We start from the raw sequence: 24546 nt of genomic DNA, 5'->3' as shown, positions 1-24546 counted from the left end.
CCCCCTTCCATCCTGCCATCTCGCCACAACCGCTCCAAATTAATCTGCAAAATATTGATTTGAGGACCAAGGGGGTGGGGGGGTGGAGGCGCACGATTGCGGCCGCATATTAATACGAACAAGCCGCTCTTCGTCTCTCCTCTATACTTTAAGATCCTCATATCTTCATAATTGATTAATGTTCCTTTGTGAAGTGGGGATGAATAATACATTAGTGGGCCTGCTGCACCCTCAGGCTGATGAGAAAATGTTTAATTTCAGTAAATGTAGCGCTCCTTCTCTCTTTCTCTCTGTTTCATTTCCCTCTCTCTGGTTATTTGTGAGTGCTGGATTGTGTTTGTGAGTTTTCACTTGCTGACGACCGGAGGAGTGCTGTTGATTTGCTTCTTCTGTGTTTACTGTCGGCTTTAAGCGCATGTCGAGCATCACAAACAAAAGACAGCATCTGCATTTGCAAACACGAATGAATAAATTGGTGGTATGAGCTCAGCATTGTTCTATTAACTGATATAACTTCAAGAGCTGTGTCACTTTTACAGGGCTGCTTGCCTTGAGAGAGAAATCATCCCCCTCTGACTTTTTTTTTAATGTGTGTGTGTGTGTGTGTGTGCACATTGCATCAAAATGTGCTGGAAAGACCATTTGTTATCAGTTAGCAATCACTAAGGGTATGGAAATGTGCCATAAACCCACCTGATGAGGAACAAGTAGCCCCCTCCGCAACCTGGAAAAGTGCGAGGAGCTTGACATTTGTCAGCTGCCCCGACTGGCACAGCCTGGCTCCACTCAAGCTCATCTGGTTAACAGTGCTAATTATGCTAATCAGAAACCTAATGATGATGATGAGGGGGTTTAAGAGCCACAGCATAGCAAGCTTGGAGTGTTTGTGTGTGTTGGTGGGGGTGGTAGTGAGGGGTGGGGGGGCTGGTGGGGCTGAAGTGCCTGGCACCTGATGGTGAGCATCTGTGTGTTGAACAGATAAATGATGAAATCAACACGCGCACAGGCGCCCACAGGTCTCCCTTCATGCCTACTTAGCTTTGCCTCGTTTTCATTTGAACTTATACCAGCGATGAAGGGGATCCATACACACAGAGCGCTAATTGAATAAATAGCACTCCTCCGTTAACAAGGATCCTAATTAGTTATGCTAATCAGACTAGATAACCCAATTAACCCCACAGCGAGGCAGGGTGGGCTCCTCTCTGTGTGTGTTTATGTGTGGGTGTGGATTTATGTGCCTGAGAGCATATCAGAGACACTTAAGAAAACACGTTTGCCTAATTACTTTTCAGAGACGAGCGTTTATGCTTTTTTCATGTCCTTATTGTTCTGCAGTTAAATGCAGGATATTAAGCTTTCCAAACTAAAGAAAAGAAGGATTGAACAGTGTTTGTTTTTGGGCTTTCATATATGGGGGATATCTGCATTTATATGTATTTCTCTTTGCCTTCTGCCAGCCTGTCTCTCAGTTAGATCTACATTGACATGTATATTTTTACAACTATTATGGTTGTTTAAACAGAGTGTGTATTTGTTCAGAGAATGTCTGGCTGTTCCATTAGTTTATGTCCTTGGAAATACAATTTGGCCTCAAGTTCTCTCCGTTTATTTAAAACCTTCAGTCAGCGTTCCCCTCCTAATAGTGAGCCGTGTTTCCTCTCGTTTAGCTCCACCACTCATTATCCGGGCCATGTGGAAGAGACAATGTTTAGAGAGACGAGAGGGGGGACTTGGAGAAGGACAGCAAGAAATGGAGGGAGAGGGAGAAAAGGGCTAAAAATAAGAGCGAACCGGAGAGAAAAAGACAGAGGGAATTAATGAGTGACTGAAAGAGAGAGAATGTAGATTGTCTCTGAACCTGGCCGCAGCTGCTTGTGCTTCTAATGAATGGATGGGGGTGGGGGTGGGGGGGACCCGGACAAGACTGTCTTTGTTGTGCCTGTGCCATAGAGAGAGTGAGAGCACAACAGATTTATGTCTTACAGGAAGTCTCCTAGATTTGTGGTGTCACAAACCGCCTACCCCAAGTCAACTTCATGCTCTGGCTTTTAATTAATAGGCAGCATTCATGTATATGTATCTGTTTGCCTCTGTGGCATGTGCCTGTTTTTGAACATTTAGCCATGTAGTTGATCATGTGTGGTTTGGAAATGACTATTAGTTTTGACAGAACAGTACTCATCCTGTCTTCCAGTTTGGCCTCCGCATCTGACATTGGGAGACGTTTAATTAGAACAACAGCTTCCGAATAATTTTGCATTAGATTTATACTTTGTTTAGGGCCCTTAGAAGAGTGGCAACAATGACATTTTCACATATACAGGCCTGTCTTTTGGATTAGCCTTGCTTTTAGTTTTAAGAACAGTTTCAGGGCTACCCTCACATTTGACTTAAGCTGCTTTAGAGAACAAATACTGTAAGGTCTTAAATGCGGCACCCAACCTTAGCATTAGGTCGTGGCACCTTTGCTAATGTGCTAATGGAATTCACTGCGGTGCGCTTAACTGCTGGTCTTAATGTCCAAAACGTGCACTTTTGTAATGGGAAGCCCAAACAGTAGAAGCTACTCCGTGCATTGCAGGTCTAGAACGGGGGGCGAGATGCTAATATTAGCTCGAGCTCACATCAGCTGAGTCATCTCCTCTGTGTCCTTGGCTTATTAACTGATTTAAGACTGATTAGATCAGTCATGCACAGACGTGCACAGGCACACATGCGCACCAAATTTGAATATCAAAATGGAATTGCTTGACCAGTGAAAACTAGATTAATTCAAAATGTTTGCATCAAGGTGTAGGTAAAACGGATGACTGTGCATATTTTTAATGCACCTTGCAGCATTTAGAGCCATTTATGACATTAACTAAAGCTCATGTTATGCAAACACATTTTGCAAGTCAAAGCCACTTATGTTGAGAATGCATGATGCTCCTTTTTCCCCTCCTTCGCCTTGATTTGACGTCATGAGATCATCAGCATAAGTATTGATTTTGCACTCCATTAAATGGAGTTTGAGTTTGCTACAACGTGTCTCGTCTTTTCACAATACCATGCCTCAGTAACAAGAGAGTGTTGTTGAACTGTTTTACGGCATTGTTATATCTGGGCCTTTTTTTAATCACTAGCTGCAGAGATACTTCAAATAGCTTGATAATAAGAAAAAAAAAAAAGATGATTAATTTCTGCACGGACACATTGTTGACCCTATACACCAGAGCAGCATTAGCTTAAATCCCTATTTATCACCTGTAATTGTTCCTTGATCTCACTTCATCAAGGTTATGTAAACAGATTAGATGTTGCTTCGCTCCCAAGAAATTACCACAAATAGCTTTACTTCTCTCCAGTCTCCAGAAAGCATCAAGAACTTGCACTGTTTCTGCCTGGTCAAATCTCCTGACAACCTAACAGCATGGGTGGCGGTGCACATTTGGCACAGAAACCTCCCTCGTTCTCAGTCTTAATTTGAACAAAATTATTTCTGTTGTTGACTACTGAAGTTTTCCACGTACTTGATCAGCCCTGAACACGATGTTACAGTTACACAGCTGTCCTGGTAAATAAGAGAAAGTTGTCTGTTAGAGTTGGTTGAGTCAGCCAGTGTTAAATGTGTATGCCTGTGTGTGCTCTCGCACAGGACTGATTGTTTCTACTTCTCTCTGTATATGTGGCAGTTTCCTCTCGAGATGTTAATTCCTCTCCTCCCTGTTGTTGTCATGCTTCCACCAGCAGTGTCTGCACCGGGGAGACGAAGACATATTGGTGTTAATGAAAAGCCCTCCTAAACTATCCTCCCCGCATGAATGTTTAAACATGCTTGTCATAACATTCATTCGCTCACACATGACAGCTAGCATCTGCAGCTGCCTTGCTCGCCCTCAATATTTTATCATACCATCTCCCCTAACCCCACACTAGCACAATGCCTGTATGTTAGCAAACTGAATTATAATGACTGAAAACAGGCTGTGTTCAGACCCACTGCCAGCACAGGCCATGCATAATGGATTCAGTAACACCAAAAGTCTCATAATGGTACAATTAGTCAATCTTAAATATGAAAGTAATAAAGAAAGGCAAAACAAGAAGCCTTTTTGTTTTTTTTCAAGTAGCAAAAAAAGAAAAAGAAAAGGAGAAATGTACACAAAGATAATGAGAGAGAAAAAAAATGCAAAGTAAGGACAAAATGTGTAAAGAAGGAAAGAAAGAGAGAAATCCTTGTGTCCATTTACAGTATGCTATTCCAAAGTCCCATAACGCTGCAGGTCAGCAGTTGTGACCTTGGTGATTTTGACAGAAATGATTCACCATGGTAACGGTTGGTCTGCAACCCTCAGTACACCCCCGCACCCCTTATCATTCCCCAACCTTCCTTACCGCCTCTTTTCCAATTTGATTGGATGCACAATTGAAATGTCATGCCTCAGCAAAACGCATGCACACGCACCCGATCAACCACAGTGAAAAAGTGGGAGGGATAAAAGAACTGGACATGTTATACACTTCAAATTATAAATTAAGAGACAGGTCCAGTGCACGCTGGAAGAAAAGAGGGGTTTTGGTCGAGCATCGAATCGCTTGCATTTCAGGTAGCAAGGATAAATATGCATATATGGCTGAAATCATAATCAGAGCTATAGGGTTAATGTTGTGTGATGTACCAGGGGACATAGGCACAGTGCATCAAACCAGTGAAGCCATAGTCACTAAATGCAAAGTCAAATGAATATTAATGCAGAACCAATTACCTCAGAGAAATGTTGTCTGTAGGTTAACTTTGCTAACGCGTGTGTCTCACCTTTACCGCAGTAGAAGCATTGGGGGATGGGTTGTTGAGGGGCAGCGCTGATGTGTTAGTTTTCTTCCTAACAAGCTTCTCTGTCCCTGCTAAAATAGAATTGTTAAGCAAACAGCTACTCCTCTCCACTTATCTTATTTCAATACGATGCAAGATCCAATTTTTAAAGAGAGGGAAAGTGCAAAGTGAGGGTTACAATTAGGGTGTTACTTGACTGTGGCATTTCTTTAAAATACTTCATAAGCAGCAAAAAAAAAAGTATTTTGCATGTCATACAGCAATGCTAAGTCTCCTCTTTTTCTTTACTTCAGTCTTTAGAGGTGAGCCACATACTTTCTTGTTGTATGAGCAGCTTAGCACAGAGCAACACTGATCTATGCAGGTGCTGATCTGCACAAGTGACTGTGCCACACTTAAAGCCCTTTCTAAATCAGTGTTAAAGCCTTGATAATAGACCTCACTGACCAATTGATTGGCCTTCATATGTTTACAGCTCACTTTAATTGCCTCAAAAATACCATTTATCAGCCAAGTGTGTCCGCATATGCATGTATGTGTGAGTGCAAGCATGCCCGTCCATTGACAAAAAGGCTTATTGATTTATCAGCATCAGGATTTGTCCCGTTCACCATACATAAAACCCCTGCGTATGTGCTGTTCAAAATGGGAAATGGCCCCATTGATTCCCTTAAGTTGGAGCCCAAATGCTAAAGATTTTTGGATAAGCTTTCTCATTACTTAAGCTGAAATCAATAGGGGAGAGCATGGGTCTAATGAATGAACGGGCCACAGATCAGATGGGGTGTGCTCATCCCTGGCCTGTCCGGGTCGATCCGAGTATGTGTGTGTGAGTGCGTGTGTGGGAGAAAGAGAGAGAAAGAGACATCCGCATGCACTCACACAAAAACGAGCGGACTATTTGGACATCACAAATCTTTTTGTCTGCCTCAGAAAATTCACATTTTAGATCCATTTGTGTCTTTAGGTCTTTCTGCTCACTTGACCCACTTCTGTGCCTTTAGCTTCCACTGCTTCTCGATCCACATTAATGTGCCAAAAATATGTTCTTTTCAGAACCGGAACCATGTGTTAAAATCATGCAAGACACCAAACCCTTATCCATGTATGGTTTGGAAATAGTTTAAGCCTCAAAAGTCTGCGTATGGAATTTCAAATATTTGTTATTAATTATTATTTGAATCGTTCTACTTTCCCTTTGCACACTTTCTTTCCCTCTGTAGTTGGAGGCCAGCAGGAAGCAGGTGGAACGTCAGAGGAGGGAGTTATCAGAGCTTCACCAGAAGGAGGAGACACTTTTGTGTGAGGTACAAAGATAAATCATAAACAGACACACACATGCATGCACGTGCACACAACACATACACACACACACACACACAGAGGAACTAACTCGGGATTTAAGATTTAAATACTCAGCATCTACAAATAAAATCTAGATTAGTCATAAATCTTCATGGGAATGTACAGTAATATCGAGTGCATGTGGATGTGTGTCAGCCAGCCAGCTGGTGGAACCAAGAATGTAGCTCACACACACATACGCGGAAACTACTACCCCTCTTAGTCGCAGCCCCTTTGGCTAACCATTTGGTTTTTCCACTTTCCACTCTTTCCACCCCTTTGAAATATCAAAACAGCACAGAGTGGTGTATCTCTTGAAAATTGTTTTTGGCTGAGTGTGCAGACGCTTCCTCTCAGAGTACATTTACCAGACAACTTCTAACAGTTTCACTTTGTGACTTGGCCAATTTATGGAATTAACTCGATAAGCCGATATTACAAACAGTTGTCACTGCGATTAGTTAAACCAAGGAGTTGCTCGCTAAAAATTAGAAACCTGCAGACACCTAACGCTGATGAAAAATTAATTAAATCATTAATTAAATAGATTTAATTAGTAATATTGCAGTTATTAAATATCACATACACATGAAGCAGGAAACTTAGGAGCTATTTGGTGGATTTATAAACTGTGGCTTTAAGTTGGATGAGCAGTCAATAAATTGTGCATATGAGCACTATCAACAAAGAACTCTGGATTATCACCACTAACCCAGCCCACTTTTCAAACAGTCAACTCCCTATCCCTTCCCCTACTCTCCACCAAGGTGTCCCGCCTTTTCAACTCATAAATATGGAAGGCAAAAGATGATGAGATTCAGGGACAAGAAAGGAATCAAAATCTATTGTAGCGTGTCCTTTTCCCCGTGTAAAGTTTGGATTAAATGTCACACATTAGCATGTGAACTTTTAAATGAGCTTGTTTGCTCTCCACGGTGTGGGGCATGTAAATACCCATCTTGAGAATGGAATGGGGATTTCGTAGTGGAGGGGGTGGTGCTGGTGGAGGTTCTCAAGAGTTGCGGAGTGTAGAACACATTTGAGGGTTGCAATGGGCAATTAGACCCCACCAAGGGACGGGTGTACCAAACAGGTCTATTGACTGCAACCTGAAGTGACAGACATTAGCAGATGGGAAATCTCACTAAGGGATGTGGCTTCTAGTGATTTATGTGAGACAGATGATTGACATGAGAAGACTGACACACACTGTCATGTTTATTTCTGGGCAAAATCCGGTCAGAGTGAAAAGAAATATGTAAATGTTTAGAAAACCATTGTAAGTTTGTTTGATCAAAAAAATTAACTGTTGAAATTTTTATGTACTTTTTACTTTTGCATTTTCATTCTATAACACGTTTAATACGCACTGCTCAAAAAATTAAAGGAACACTTGGAAAACACATCAGATCTCAATGGGAAAAATCATGCTGGTTATCTATACTGATATGGACTGGGTAATGTGTTATGAATGAAAGAATCAATTGTTTGATGGAAATAAAAATGATCAACATACAGAGGGCTGAATTCAAAAACATCTGGAAAATCAAAGTGAAAAAATGATGCAGTGAGTGAGTCGATTTTGTTGAAATTTCTTGGGAGCAACTCAAAATGGTACTCAGTAATTGGAGCTTGTATTCATGTCTGACAAAACTGGACCATGCTCCTATTGAAAGGACGGATGCTGTCCTGAGGGATCTTCTCCCAGATCTGGACCAGGGCATCACTGAGCTCCTTGGCAGTCGGAGGTACAACCTGACAGCGTTGGATGGACCAAAACATAATATCCCAGAGGTGCTGCATTTAACTCAGGTGAGGGTATCAGTTCCTTCATCCTCCAGGAACTGCCTGCATATTCTTGCCACATAATGCTGGGCATCGTGAACTAGGAGGAACCCAGAACCCACTGCACCAGCATGTCTGACAGTGAGTCTAAGGATTTCATCCCGATACCCAATGGCAGACAGTGTGCTGTTGTCTAACCTGTAGATATCTGTGCGTTCATCCATTCCTCACCACCAAACCGCTCATACTGAACGATGAACAGGCAGCATAACGTTCTCCACGACTTCTCCAGAGCCTTTCACGTCTATCACATGTATTCAGTGCTTCGATCTGTGAAAATTAGAGGGTGCCAGTGGTGGACTTGCCAATTCTGGTATTCTATGGCAAATGCCAATCGTGTTCCACGGTGCCAGGCAGTGAGCACAGGACCTACTAAAGGACATTGGACCCCCAGGCCACCCTCATGAGGTCTGTTTCTGATTGTTTGGTCAGAGACATTTACACCAGTGGGCTGCTGGAGGTTCTTTGTTGCTCTGTCAGTGCTCATCCTGTTCCTCATTGTACAAAAGGAGCAGATACCGGTCCTGCTGATGGGCTAAGCACCTTCTAAAGCTTTACAGCTCCTAAAGTAACTGCCTGTGTCCTGGAATCTCCTACATGCGTTTTGGAAGACACAACAAGCCTTGTGGCTATGACACATATTGACGTGCCATCCTGGAGGAATTGGACTACCTGTGCAAGCTCTGTAGGGTCCAGGCACAAACTCATGTTACCAGTAGTGACACTGACGTTAGGCAAAAGTAGTGAAAAAACAGTCAGAAAAGATGCAGGGAAAAAATGTCAATGACTTGGACCTTTAAAAACTATTTGTGGTTTAAGGGTTGTCTCATTTCCTAGACTAACTTCCTCTAACTGCACATGTTGTTAATTGTATTTACACCAAACTGGTTAACAACCCCCTCTGCTACTTAACTGACCAGATCAATATCCCAGAAGTTTTACTGACTCTGATTAAAAAGTGTTCCTTGCATGTTTTCTGAGCAGTCTATATATAAGTTCGAATTGAAGCTATAGAAATAGCAAACATATGGCAAAGACCATAAAAAACAAGCATGTGTCACTAACACTCACAGAACCTCAGGGTTGAGAGCTCACCAAGTACTACTGTCAGAATATGTGTGTGTGTGTTGACGCATGACCGTATTGTGTATCATATTTGATAACCAAACACCATAATATATGTGCACATATTTCACTGACTATGATTCCCTTTGTTTTAAAATGTGAGTCTGCTTATTTATTGACATAATTTCCTCTCACTGAAGGGCTTGTGTCTATAAAACACATTAAAATCATATTGCAATCTTTGGTTACCCAGGAGTAGCGTCATAGTTCTATTATACTCACTGAACAACAGCATCACAGCCTGTTTATCAATCCAATATCTCATAATGTGCTCTCTGCCTGGTCATTTTGAATATAAAAAGATCTCATACTCCCATTGTACCATATTTCCTATATTTAGTATTAATCTCTTGTACTGACATGAATCTGACACATCCAATATGGCATTTGATTAGTTGTTTTTGTTTTTTGTTTGTTTTATTTATTTTTTTCTGAGTCTCCAGGTGATATTAGATACACGTGCCGAGCTAGTATTATGTTGGTTGTTTCATCTGAGTATAAAAATGATTTAGTGTGTACTCAGCAGGCAGTGTCATTGACTAGCTTTAATTTCACTGCAAGGGTGGGCTTTATTACTGTGCTACACTCTAAATATGCGCATGTGAGTGCATGTGAGAGAAAGTGTGTGTGTGCGCGCGTGTGCATGTGTGGAGTGGGGGGGTACAAAGAAAAAATAGAAAGTACAAATGAATGTTTCTGTGGACATACATTCTGGCTCTTTTCATGCTTATTATCTTTGCAGCATGCAACGTCTGTGCACACATGTGCTGAGACTCTCTTTCGCTTGTGTGAGATGTAGTTATGACCTATAGCTAGATTTAAAAGTTTAATGATCATAAGTGCTTATCTTATCCAGTCCAGTCCAGAATAAGTCCAGGCAAAATCCCATGATGTCGTTAGTTTTTGATGAGCAGAGCTTTCCTAAACCTAACCAAGTAGTTTTCAATACCCAAAGCTAGCAAAGGTAAGACAATAAACTGCAAGTAAATATGAAACCTGCACCCAGAGAAAACTCAATTTTCAGTCTCAGTGGTCAAAAATCAGGTGTGTCTGAAATGTGTCTGATCTTGTTTCTCTTGGAGTGGACTCCGAGTCGAAACACCCCCAAAGCCACGTGGAAAAGTTTCACAGTACTCTATGAAGTCCTGGGAAGAGTCACCGTTATCAGATGTATCTTGAATGAATGTTTTTTTGTGTTACTTAATTAGTCTTTCACATCATTGTGTATGAATGTTGGCCCATTCATCTTTACAATGTTGCTTCAGTCCATTTGCAGCTCAGTTTTGGTCCTGCCACAGCATTATAGTCAGGTTGACGACTTTGACTGGGCCTTTTTTCTGCCAATTTGTGTAGATTTGCTGCTGTCACTGTTCTGTTGCATGACTCAATTTCACCCGAGTTTAGCTATTAAACAAAAGGCTTAACATTTGCCTATAGAATACATTGCAATACAGAGGAGTTCATAGTTACCACCTGCAAGGTGCCCAGATCATGTGGTTCCAAAACAAGCCCAAAGCCTGTGGTCACCCCTGTTAGGTGGTTGGCCTGATAGGCTGATTGCTTTTGGCCAAACATGGCACTGTGTACAACTCCACTTGGATCTCATCTGTCCAAAACACATTGTTCCAGAAGTCTGTTGATTTGTTGAGATGTAACTTTGCAAACCTTCTGCCATGGAAGGACTGCCAGGAGAAAACCCCTTCTCCTGGCAGTCCTTCTAAACAAGCCATACTTGTTCAGTCTTTTTCTAATTGTACTGAAATGAACATTATCATTTCACATGTTAAATGGGGCCTGTAGAGAAGTAGCTTTTGGGTTTTTTGCTGTTTTCCAGAGTGTTGCATGGTTTGACATTGGGGTGATTTTGCTGGGAGGTCCACTGCTGGGAGGATTATAGCTTTGTGTTAACATGCATCTGAGTGCTCCAGACCAGCAAACTTCCCAAATATATGTTTTTATTAAGCAGCTGATGATCAGTTAATCAAGTGGTAAATGGTAAATGAACTACATCTTATGTAGTGCTTTTTTACGTTACTGGAGTACTAACTCCAGTAAAGTAACATGCATCCATCCAGGTCCAAGTCTCTGGTGCAGCAGTCTGAGATGCTCCAATCTCAGTCTCTACCTCACCTGGTTTTCTTGAGGGAGACACAGAAGCATTCCCAATCCAGCTGAGAGACATTACCTCTCAAGTTTGTCCTGGGTCTGTCCTATCTGAAGCATGATAGGGGCATTAGCAACAAATATTGATATTCCATATTAATGTTTATTTGGAGGACATCTTACATGCACTTTTGTGCAGTGACAATGAACAGTGAACCCTTTGTAATGGGCTGGCTTTCATTAAAAACATTTCAAAAAATGTGACATGAATCTCATTTGAACCAAAAGAACACAAACCAAATGTGCTAACACACAAACAATTATACTGGTTCTCATCTTTAAACTCATCCCTGATGGGCATGTTTAATAAATACAAATCAAGCTACACTGTAAATAAGGAAAATTTAATAAAAAAATTTAATAACCAGTTCAACTTCCAAGTACAGCAATAGCCACAAAAAAACAGGGTTTGGGGTCCCACACAACATTTGGACTATTTACCATATGCTTCACCTCAGCCATTTTCATGTCCAATGTGACCAGATTACTTGAAGTTGTCCACAATATTGTTCAAGGCTTTGGTTCTGAGTGGGCTGCTCAGAAACTGAGCTGTTAAGTTGCCTATTTATTTCCTTGTCCTTTTGCCTCAGCCAGCATCTAGCTTGAGCTTTAACTGTTGAGCAGCTCTATCCTGTAACATATTGTGATAGACTTGGACTTCCTTCATTTTCCCCTCAGTAATGAAAAGTTCTGTAGTACTCGAGGCAGCAAAACAGCCTAAAATTATACTTCACATGCTTCACATTTGGGATAGAACAATGAAACTTTCTTGAGTTCAAGGATTTTTTGCATTTCTAAGACAGAGTTATTCATAAATCCTGCTGTATATCTTTGTATATCTCCAAACATGCTGTTTATTCATTGTCTTCTGCATGCAATTAGCATTCACTGGACGAATCGGCTAAACCAGCACTTGGAGCCGTTCTCACATAACACTCTGGCCAAACTGGTGGTCCCGGTGCAAGAAACAGAGGAGCTCCACTTTGACGTGACAAACCTTACTTCTGATCAAATGCTACAGAGCTATAATCATGTTTGTGCCACTGAATTCCTTAACCTTTCCATGACCTCGTTGAATGCCAGCGGCCCAATCACAGAACCTAATTGAATCTGCTCGGCGGCGCCCCCCTCACACCCCTCCCCACCATACCCCAACCCAAATAAAATTGGAGCTGAAAAATGAATACAGCAGTATTCGGTAAGAGAGAAGAAGAAGGCAGGTGACACCAGTGGTGGTGGAGTTGGTGGGGTGGGATTGGGGCGGTGGATCATACTGCGGCTTTATAAATACACAGACGTGCTCACAAACACACACCCAGACACGTACACGCAGTCACACCTTTTTCAATCCTGCAAGAGAATGGGGAGTGGGAAATGACAAAGAGAGAGAGAAGGCGGGAGCGAGGGAGAGGTTGGGCCTAGGTTTCTCATTACCCCCCTGGCCTATTTGGAGGATATTCCTATAAGATAATCTGATTTATTTGCAATTTTCCTTTAAGCGGCTTAGTGTTTACCTCCAAGATTAATATTTTTCTCTGTTATTAATATCAGACTGTAATTAGGAGTGATGTGTCTCGCTAGGCACGGTTCTGTGGCCGCCAGGCAGCTGGCTGGATGAAACTCTTGTTGCGACTCACTTGTTGTGATCCTGTTTCACGAGAGGCGTAAAAGAACAGAGATGGAAGTTTTAAAAGAAGAGACTGCAGGGTAGGGATGCAGAATTACAATTGGGGCATACCTGTCTCTATGTCGAAGTGTATGCGTAGGTGAGTGCGGGTGCAGGACCGTACAAATATGGGAGTTTATGTGCGCGCGCGTGAGTGTGACAGTGTGATGGCCCCCTCTGATTGATAAGGTGTCTGTGCCGGCTGCAGATTGCTCTTGCTGATTGCTTCTGAGAGCTCCAGCTGATTTATAATCAGAGCAGGATGAAGGATTGTGCTGTGGATTGCTTATCTGTTTACCCCCTCACAACATAAACTGACAAATTATCATGTTGAACACCCCCCCTCACCCACCCACCCACCCACACACACACACACACACACACACACACACGTGAAAGGGGAAAAAAACACATAATAATGTTGACCTTCTTATTAAATATAAAGGGAAAGAGAGAAAGCATGCGAGAGAGAGAGAGACACTGTCATATAATTTCACAGACACACACTGGCCATACGGAACATAAACAGCTCTACTCTTCAGCACATATTTTCATGATTGCACAAAGGAGTGCAATCAGTCTCAGTTGTTTATATACAAAAATGTCAACATGTCAACATCACATATCAAGTTACGTTGCAATTAGCATGTTTCAGGCACATTTTTTTTTATTCGCTTCAATCAAAAAAAGAAAGTATTCAAGTATTATTTGGAAGCTTCTTAGCCAGTGATCTCAAATATCGATTTGTATTCATTTATGGCCTTTTGTTTCATTTGTGCATTTTTCTATTCCTTGTTGCTTAACGTGCCTCACTGTGTGCAACGGCATTTCTTATATGCACAATCAAATTCTTAATCTCTGAACCATGCGAAAACTGACTCGGGAAATGACAAATATGCCGACTTTTATGGTACTTAGTGAAGTGATTCTGATTGTATTTAAACTGTTGTGTTTAGTTGTAGTAAGAATAAAATAGCTGTTGCTTTTGACAAAGAAACTGGCATATGATGTGAGACTAATTCCAATTGGCAAGGCAGGGTACAAGCCGGTAGTTTTAAATGCTGACAGGTTTTGTATGCCCTATGGCACTGTGACAGCTCTGTGTGTGTGTGTGTGTGTCTGCCTCTGTATCTTTCTGTCTTTCTCCCTTTCTCTTTTCCCAGTCTTACCTGTCTGTCTGATGATGCTACTTTCTCTCTTTTCACCGTGCTTGTTTGTAAATGCACACAGACAAAATTATGAAGGGAACACAAAAAACACAAAGTACAGGAGTGTATGAATTCAGACGCACACACACACACACATGTGCACACACACAAAACACACGCACACACACTGACGAATGGCAGCAATTAGATGGGGAAACCAAGCATGTGAGGACAGAGGAGCGCTGAGGGGCTGCAGCCTGCTGTATGGAACGTGCGTTTGTGTACGTGTGTGTGTGTGCACATGTTATATGTTTGTGTGCATTTGATAGGTTTTTATCCCTCTATTTATACCATCCATCTGTCTAAATATCAACACTGTCTCATATGTCACTGGACAGCAGCTGTAGTAAGGTGTAGTCGAATTTTAGCATTTGCAATCAAGGACCAAATGTGAAAAGGTCTGGACTGCAACAATATAAATTTACAAGAAATAATTAGTCATTGTATAAAAGGTGAGAAAGAAATGTTTGAGTATTTGACAGCAGGCACATGAGGTAAAGAATTCTATTTTTTTAAGTTAAAAAAAGAAATAAATATGAAATATTTGTCATCTCTGTCTTCCTCCGGTTTCATGTCAGCCTACTGAATTGATCAACCCACTGACACTGAGACCTTGGGCTTCCTTAGTTCTTCTTTTCTCTCCCATTTGGAAGAATAGCCTTCTTGCTTCAGTCAGAGCAGCAGTCACTTCTCATATTCCCTTTAAATGTGAAGATTCATCTTTTCAGGAAATTCCTCAATGCAGCCTTCCCACTTCAAATTAATCACATCTCTACCCACTCCCGTTGCTATCTAATAAACACTCCCCCCCTCGCCTAGATCCGTAACTGTCCCAGGATTTCTCTGATTTTTCATCGCCAGGTTGCATGTGGAAGTCAGTGTTAATTAGCTGCAGCGGTTAAGTAATAAAAGAGCTTCAAGGCAATTCAATTTCAGCTGTTTAAAAAGATTTGAGACGCACTGTTTAACTTGTTTGGGACTAACTTTTAGTGATGACACTGGTGACTTGTTTCTCAAGCTGTTAGGTAAAAAATATAATATAATATTAAAAAAAAACACCATCAAATGTTATGAAAACACATCATATGTCTGTCTTTTTGTGTTAGTTTCTGTATGTGTGTGTGTGAGAGAGAGAGTAAGAGAGAGTAGTCATATTTGAAAGGAGAGCAGAGGTATGATAGACACAGCTGAACGATTTACTTCTTGCTTACATCACAAATCAGCCCCATATTATAAGGCTTTACATGCAAATATGAGGCAGAGTAAATGTGTGTGTGTGTGTGTGTGTGTGTGTGTGTGTGTGTGTGTGTGTGTGTGTGTGTGCACAGGTGTGAAAGGGACTGCACACTGGTCTGCAAAATAAAGCAAACTCTTATTTGCATATAAACTGAATGCATTGTGTGACTTCATATATGTAACCCATGTTTAGTATCAATGTATATCATGAATGAGTGAGTAAGTGTATGCGCCTCTGTGTGTGTGTGTGTGTGTTGTGTGTGTGTGTGGTAACCTGTCCTATCAGCTGCAAGCTCATTTCTCTCAGAAATCAAAGTTAAATGGGTCATCTATCATGAGAATATGTGACTGGGTCTCTTGTCTCTGTCTCTGTGTGTGTGTGTGTGTGTGTGTGTGTGTGTGCGCGTGTGTTTCATGCACACATATGCAAGGTGTGTGGTGCGAGAGCAGTCTGCGTGCACCGCTGCAGCTGCTCACACGTGTGTATGCGGCGGCCACTTGTCTTTGCCTATGCTATGATTAATGGTTTACATTGGGCTGTTCAGCCATGCATGTTTCTTGGTTTATCGTTTTATGCTGTCTCCAATTAAAGCTCCATAACTTGAGTGATGGCTTCACGCCAGTGTCCATCAATAGAGGCCATCAGCAGCTCATGCATTCAGGATATGGAAGCCACACACTAACTAATATCCTTTTGTGTCAGAGCCAGTGGGCATCCTTTTTGTGTGACTGTACAAATATATACACGTGCGCCAACACGCGTGCGCATGCTGTGCACATGAAATAAAAACAGTAATTAAATTTGAAGTGATCTATTTTTCCTGATAAATTTGGTTTTACTGTTTAAAATCTTGAAAAATGAATTACCAGTGGGATAAAATAATATTATAATTGTGGTTTTTTTTTTATGTAATCAATGAAAACCATCAGGTGATCAATTAATGAATCATCCTGAAATTGTTTTTTCGATAAGGACAGTCTTTTGCGCCATGTCTGCATTCATGCACGATTTTGCATCTTTGTGTCTTTTTGTGCCAAAGAAGTGCTGGGGGCTACATACATCTGGACGTGGGAGCTAGTTCATGTGTGCGCCGCACAGACACGCGTGCGCCGCACAATATCATTTCACGCAATATTATTTCTCATATAGCTGTAATGACATTAGGCCGATATGTTGATTATACTGTCGGCAAACAGCAGCCTGCTGATTGGGTTAGCATATAACCTTATATCACATCTCTCCATTCATCCCTGTGCTTTTTTTTTTATTGCCCTCATTTTTCCAAATCACTTCCCACTTCTCCAGTTTCCAGGGCGAGGTTCCAGGCTATGCAAGCAGGTGATGAGAAGTAATATGATGACAGGAAGACACAACAACTTAAGAGAAGAAAACCCAGAACCTTAGAGCAGCCCAAGTTCTCTGAGTGCAGGACAAAGAAGCCTAGTGGTAGGATAGAAAAGCGTTGTCGACAAACATAAGAATAAATGAATATTTATTCGCGCTGACAAAACCCAGTGAGCACGCACAAATTGTGCATGTTACGGTTTCTGCTCAGCTTTTGTTGTTTTGATTTTTAACAGTTGTATGGATTGATGATGAAGAAGAAGAACAAAAAGGGAGATTTTTTTGGTGTGGGCTACTGAGATTGTTAAAGAGAATGAGATTTTATTTGCAGTTACACATGGACACTTTAGTATCTGCACACACAAAACAAGGTTTTTCATGCATTAAGGAAGTTTTAATCCCCCCCATAGAGGTTTTAGCCAAAGCTAAGATGCTAAGATCACTGCTCATTGGGATTTTATTTACTCAAGGATAATAGGAATATTCATTACTGTACATAGACGAATCTTGTTTACATTTGTGGTATAAACTTCAAGCTGTGTTTGGAGTTCACTGTGTAGCAGCTACAGCTTTAATATGTGTCCATAAGCAGCAGAACGCAATGGCAAAAATCAGCAGAAAACACACTGTAGCTGTATACAATCACCTCTATTTCCCTTCTCCCTAGCTAACATGTACACACAAACATACATATGGTGTGCTCTCAAACACAGACTTCATTATTATCTAAAAGAAACAAACATTACACAAAATACCTCTGGCGATATTTGTGCTTTGACGAAAAGAACACTTTTGGTGCTGTTTGGTTCTTAAACACAGCTGTGTTAGCACGTCGAACTGTCAAGATTTTACTGCAAATTACTAATGGTGGGAATCAATATCTGTACCACATGCACAGGTAATGATTTAGCCATGCATAGCATACAGCTGGACAGACAAGCAGCAAATGGAAAAAAGATAACAATAACAATAAATTCACATCAGCCATACCTAACGCGTAAGATGCTATGCTATGTCAAGGCTAAATGACACAAGGAGAAAAATGAAACTAGGTTGTGTGGAAATTAAAAAAAAAAAAAGGGGGGGGGGTCGGATTTAGTATTCAGCAATGGCTGAAGGGGATTGGGGGGAGGGAGAGAAAGCAGACTTATGTATAGGGAAAAGGGGTGGATATGATGAAGCTGGAGAAAATTAATCAGTGGTATCATCTCCCGGCAAGTTTAGTTAACACTATTTCTGCCAGTTACAAAATATTCCAGCAATTAGTGATTTCCCATCGTGTGGTAATGTAAAGAAATCAAACTTTCTGCTCTTTCTTTTCATGTATGGATTAAATATTGAATGATTAGCAATGCATTAGTCACTGGTAAGTTCAGAACCGTACTCTGGCTTGAATCTTAGTGCTTTAGTCTTCCTGTGAGGGAACTTCTGTTGTATCTGTGTAACAACCCATTAAATCACCGTGCATATACACTGCACACACACAAGAAAAGCACAGTCGCTTGTTGACCTCACATTAGATAAGCCCAGTGTCATCAGTCCAGCTCTCCAATGTTTGTTTGCATTTGTGCATGAGCTTAGCCTTGAGGCAGTCTCAATGCTTGCATGTACATTATAATGTAATCTAAGTGTATAAACATATTAATGTGTGTGCAGAGCAAGAAAATCACTGTGACGAAATCATAGTGTGACATTTTGCAGGAATCTAAAACTTTATTTTGATTCTTTTTAAAAAATCTACAACACTTTTGCTCATAACTGCTTCTCTCTATCAATTTTAACAACGATAGAAGCAACGTTAAAAGTAAACCGACTAACACTTTGACTCCAGTTTATGACAATGACTAAATAATACTGTTCTTTCTGCTCCAGACCAAGGCCAAAATGGTGCATTTGAAAGACAAGCTCCGCAATCGTTTCAAGAGAATGGCGGAGGAGAAAGAGACGAGGATTAAGCAACTAACTGACGAGCTGAATGGTACGAGGCAAAAGGTAAAATGCACGCAAAGGGTACACAAGCACATACTTCAAATGCTTCTTTTATGTTTGTATAAAATTTAAAGACATTTTACAGATTCTTCAATGAATGAGTCCTATTTATCTATAATGAATTGCTGCTTCGCAGTAAGAGCATTTGTGAGCGAAGGCTGCCAAGAAATGGGAAAGAGTAACTTCAAGAGAAGACATGCTTAGTGTTTTTAACACGCGGGTCATAGTCTTTTTTGGTCAAACACATAAGTACACAAATAAACATACAGTACTGAAAAGCTTTTGAGTAAATGAATTGCATTGCACTGTGAACCCTTGGCTAACATTATTGGTTGACCCCTGGGATTCTGTTAGCTAATTTAACTACGCCATCCTAGCGCTTCAATCACTTTTCCACCCACTTATTTTATACCCTTTCAATTATACAGATTACCATTGCTAGTAGAGCTTATTGAGCTGTACTTCTGATTCAAAGGAACACCGGCCCATTGAGGCACAAGCACTGACTGACGTACACACACACACACACACAAGTACACACCACTTGATCTGCATATCATTATGCTTTTGATCGAATGCCAAGGTTTTCGCTGAGAAAGACGTCAGAGTCAAATGAAGCGAGCATGTACACAACACCTGTAGGATTTGTGTGTGTGTGTGTGCGCTCGTGTGCGTTCATGCTCATGAGAGAGGCAGCTGTGAAATCTGCACCTGTTTAATTGAATTAGCCTCGTTAATGTATTCACACAGGCTGCCAAAAAAAGCGTGGCATTAACAAGCTCATTAGACCAATTAGTTAATTAATTGTCTGTATGGCAGAAGCTTCCCAAAGAGCTGCGTCTTCATTATCTGATAGCTGCTGCCTGTTGGATCACTGCTTGAGAGCTGATAATGCACTCTGTGTGTGCGCCCGCTTGTACGTCTCATCAAATGTTGTATATTCCTGCATATATGTGTGTATATATACTGTATGTACTGTGTGTGTGTGTGTGTGTGTGTGTGTGTGTGGTTATTTCAGGTAAAAAATGTGCGTGTGTGCGCGTGGATGCTCATGTATTCGTCTGTCTGTGTGTAGCATGCTCATAATATGGTGGCCAATATCAGTGTGCATATTGCAGTGAAAGGTTATGTGGGGGCCGTCACTCCCACAGGTAAAGACAGAGCAGTCCTCCCAGCCACTTTCTAATCTCTCTTTTATTAGAAGTTAATATCTCGCCTGCTCTTTCTCACTCCACACTCCCACCTGCTTAGAAATGGCCCCGCTCCATCTTTTTAATTCAATTATATTAGCCACCCTCTCTCTCTCTCTCTCTGTCTTTCTCTGTGCCCATAACTCTGCAACTCACATCTCTCCCTAACACACTATCTATCTCTTTCTTCCTTCTCTGTCTCTTCCCATCTTACCCCTCCTTCCTTTGTCCTCAAATGTTCCATTTCTATTTGTAATCCTAGATGGAGGATAGACTTTGGCCAATCAAGGATTTGCGCAAGCCATTCTCCCTTTCTCCTCTTCTCTGCCTTGGTGGCAGAAATGTATGATGGCGAGCAGAGGGGGAGAAAAAAAAGACGGGAGACGGGAGGAGGTGGGAGGCAGGAGTTGAGGGGAGGACCCCAGGGGCGAAACTTTGATTGCTAAAGTAATGAGACTTGATCAGATTGAGGTTTCTCTCTCAATAGGAGCTCTACTAATATGAAAGTCCAGGGCTTAAGCACTCATTTGAAATAAAATCACAAATCTGATATTCTTTCTTCCGGACTCTCAGCCAAGGTCCTATACTCCTCTGCTGGAGAATTAAGACTTCACAGAGACCACATGGGAACTTTTAATCATCTCTGATGGTGGCAGATTTGGAGATGGGGAAAAAATGACCCTAATGTATTAATTATGTAACAATATTATGGAGAAAGTCAGACCTGTAAAGACCTTGAGCTATAGGAGGGATTTTGGCAGACACTGAGATCTTTAACTAGCTGGATCAACAGGCCTGACCCGCAGTGAGTGGGAATAAGAAAATGTCAACATCCTGTTATACAGACTCATAACAAATTAGATGTGACAACATAGGCTTTTTGAATTACCTTGTTTGTAGCCCTGTGAGTAACTCAAATTTGGATGTTTTTCCAAGGTAAATGTGACTTCGTTTCCAAGAAAGGCTTGATTGCTGCTGCAAAAATAATACTCAGTCTCTACTTGTTCACAAGAGCAAAAAACACCATGATGTTGGCACTAGATAACAGGAATAAAGACTATCAGTCACTTTACATCGCTCTTCCTTTTGGCTCCTGGGCACTTTACCATGAATCCAAGCTTCTTTTGCACCCTATCACCGGTATATAAGCCTTTAAAACGTTATATTTCTCGAGTTTTAATATTGGATATTAGCGAAGACTTTGTCTAGTAACTAAGCTGACACAGAACACTGCCTTTAATTGTGTCTTGCATGTGAAATATGGCTATTGTCGTACAGTCCGGATTGCAGTCATAAGTAAGTATAGTAAAACATTTACAGAAGCTGACTTTTAATTAGATCTTATTGCTTTTACTTGGTTTAACATTGATGGCAATAATATTTAAAATGTGTAAAAATGTGCTCTTTTGCCAAATGTCCATTTTTCATTTGAAATCCCTCTTGCGCCGTAGATGGTTTAACATAAAGAACTTTTGCTCTCTGGTGTAATATGTTGAACTTGGTTGAAGCGCTGAAATGAACACGTTATTGTCCTAGTTTTTGTAAAACTTATTTCCCAATAGTCACACAAAAAACTGGGGCGAATAATCCAGATAAAAGAGAGATTTTAATTCATTATTGCAATAATACTGGGTGGCCCATTGCTTATAATTGTTACCATCCATTAGCAAAGCTGTAGATAATTTAACTGCATTGATGACCACCTTTAACTCACTGTTGCGCTGTGTTGGGTGGGACATATTAATGCTAGGAAGTGTTTCTGGGAGGCTCACTTAAGAAGGCAGAGGTAGGTTGTGACTGCGCCAAGACACATGCCCCTAACCACAGTCTGCTCCTGGTGGCCGTGTTCACTTTGAGTGTGTCTTTAGCTCCATATTTTTTTTGTGGTTATATCTGCATCTTGTTATGACCTGATCTTAAATCATCCAGTTTGATAGAAATAAAAATATACAGGCGTTTCGACTAGTGCGTGCACGTGCATACAAAGGTATGGTATGGTATCTCAAAGTGTGTTTGCTGTGACTCTCTGCGGAGCTTCCTTGCTAATCTAACACAGGACCATTTAACAGAGTCCCAATGAATAGAGGCTTTGATTTAAGTGGGATCTGAACCACGGGCCCACACACACTCACATTCATGTTTGGGGTGAGGAGTTCACCCACTGTCTGCGTCCTCTGAAATTATTGGTCTTTTTGTATCAGTAATTGCTCAAGCGCAAATTCATGTACAGTAACGCACACCGCACACACCAACAGTTACTTAGAGCGGGACTGTGGTGCAGTGATTAGCAGTTTTGCTTCTCCTGGTCTCCAGGAACATGCAAACTCTATGTGGAGTTTGCATGTTCTCCTGATGCTTGCCAAGGTTTCTCAGATTCAGATTTTTCCCACAGTCAAAAAGACATGCATGCTAGGTAAGTTAGCTAAATCCTAAATTGGCTGTCCGTATGAATGAAATCATAAATTGCTGGTAAAGAGACAGTTCACCCCAAGTTCAAGTTGATGAAATTCCTTCGTGCTACAATAGGCTATGGATTGTAGTGTGAAGGTAAATGGTAAATGGACTGTATTTGTATAGCACTTTACTAGTCCCTAAGGACCCCAAAGTGCTTTACACAACCAGTCATCCACCCATTCACACACACATTCACACACTGGTGATAGGAAGCTACATTGTAGCCACAGCCATCCTGGGGCGCACTGACAGAGGTGAGGCTGCCGGACACTGGCGCCACCGGGTCCTCTGACCAGATCCAAGGTGGATCCAAGGTGGCAGATCCAAATGCAAAAGACTAATAAAAGCTGATAAAAGCCCAAACCTGCTACTAGACATCCAAACGAAAACATAACCCAGAGAACTACAACAACACAAGAAAACACAAGGAAGCAGAAGAGCACACGCTGAAGGCACATCAGGGAATAGCCAAAGAAGACCAATACTAATCTGAATATTACTACTTAACAAGATGAACAGAAAAAGGCAACACAAGGGGACCAAGGCATAAACACAGAGCGAGACAGAGGGACAACTGAAAAATATGAAATACAGAAAGAACTAAAACCATAAAGTAACGGAAAAACCTGCCATTAATCTATAACTTAAGAATTCACAACCCCAAAACTAAACACAAAGAAACACACAACGTTCTACATTAGACACTGTGGGAACTAAGCACAAATGCTAACTAATGAGCTAAAACATAAATATACATAGAACAAAAATGAGGAAATCATAACTCAAAATGTAGGCGCTTAAGTAGAGTAAAGAAGCCCAACTAAATAATAAACCAGAAGACGCAACTCAAAAACCTGGCACAAAAAGCCAGGGATCATGACATCTCTGGCCCGTACTGCTATTTATATGGTGTAAGTTACCAATCACTGGGAATATTGGCTGTAGAAATGCCTGCCCTCTCTTGAATGTAATGAATGCAAACAGCACTTAAAAGTCGTGCTTAAAGAGCCAAAAAATACATTACAGAAATACAACTCAGCACAATCTTTCCAGAAATCCTGACCCGGTTGCTCAAACAAATATAAAATAAAAATAAAAATCCACAAAGTGTCAGCACTACTTGAAACGAACATCTTGTTTATCTCCTGTAACTGAAACCACCACATCTTGTTGGTAGTTTCGCAAACACTACGGGAAATCTTCGATTGAGGCGAAAGGGTGCCTCTGAGCACTTTTTTATTTGCAGGTAGAAAACCTCCAAGCTGAGGAGGCTCATGCGAAGCCCCTCGCCCAGGATGTGGTTAGTTTGCGAGTCACATAGAAGTCTCTGAAGAGAACATTTGTCATAAAGGAGAAAACTAGAATGCCATCCTCAAAGACAGCCCAGCCGCACGGCAGAGCACAGTGGGTAAGCGCGCTCTGTCTTTCACACACTCGCCAACAGAGGAGAGGAGATCTTCTTAAACAAGGAGCAGAACTGGGCACCGTTCTCTAAATCAAATCCAGCGAGGTACATCGGGGAATTCTCCTCATTTTTTACTTCCTTCACAGTTAATCATCAGTCCTTCTTCCCCTCCTCCTCCGCCTTTCCTCTCTTGCCCTCTCTCCATATTTAATAACTCATCCCCACCATCTTAGCTCCGCAGAGGGTAGCCTCGTACATTAAAGAAGCATGTTTGTGTGAATATCACTTAGCCATTAGAAGGAACAAGATGGGGGGAGGGGTTAAATGCTGGCTTGATTTTCTTTTCTATTAATTATTTTTCTTCAGATCATTCTTTTTTTTTTGCTTCCTTTGTTGTCTTTTTCCTCTCTCATCTCCCTTGTCCAGCCTCTCTCTCTCTTTTGCCCCAATGAGAATCAGTGGTAATGAATGTGAACATTAAAGAGTCGTACGCATGATGAATGGAATGGCCTTTAGGTTTCTCTCACTGTCCTCTCTCTCCCTCTCTTTATTTTTATTCTCGCTCCCTCTCTGTTTCATTCTCTCTTCTTCTTTTCCTCCTCCCCCTCTCACCCCTCTAGGTATATCAGAGTGGCGCGTGGCAGTGATGTGTTTTAGGCTTAAATTAACCTATTTACTGTGTCCTTGGCCAAACCAAGTCATTTGTCTGCTCCTTAGTGTTTTAGCATGGTGGGTGCCTGTCAGCCAGCTAAATGAA

General features: G+C 41.3%; 1 protein-coding gene across 2 annotated transcripts in view; it reads left to right on the top strand.

The window, feature by feature from the left end:
• Positions 1-24546, top strand: part of LOC102296427 (golgin subfamily A member 6-like protein 22) — a 93284-nt gene that overhangs the window by 19573 nt on the left and 49165 nt on the right. For both annotated transcript variants that reach the window (XM_042213722.1, XM_042213696.1), the window contains exons 6-7: positions 6043-6126; positions 18624-18743. In XM_042213722.1, the coding sequence (XP_042069656.1) occupies positions 6043-6126; positions 18624-18743 (204 nt within the window). The remainder of the gene's footprint in view (positions 1-6042; positions 6127-18623; positions 18744-24546) is intronic.

This window comes from Haplochromis burtoni, unplaced genomic scaffold (genome assembly GCF_018398535.1).
Source record: "Haplochromis burtoni strain Fernald_Lab_line unplaced genomic scaffold, NCSU_Asbu1 Contig_1, whole genome shotgun sequence".
In the NCBI taxonomy this organism is placed as follows: Eukaryota; Metazoa; Chordata; class Actinopteri; order Cichliformes; family Cichlidae; genus Haplochromis; species Haplochromis burtoni.
The sequence above is the reverse complement of the archived record's forward strand: the minus strand, read 5'-3'. Positions and strand labels throughout refer to the sequence as shown.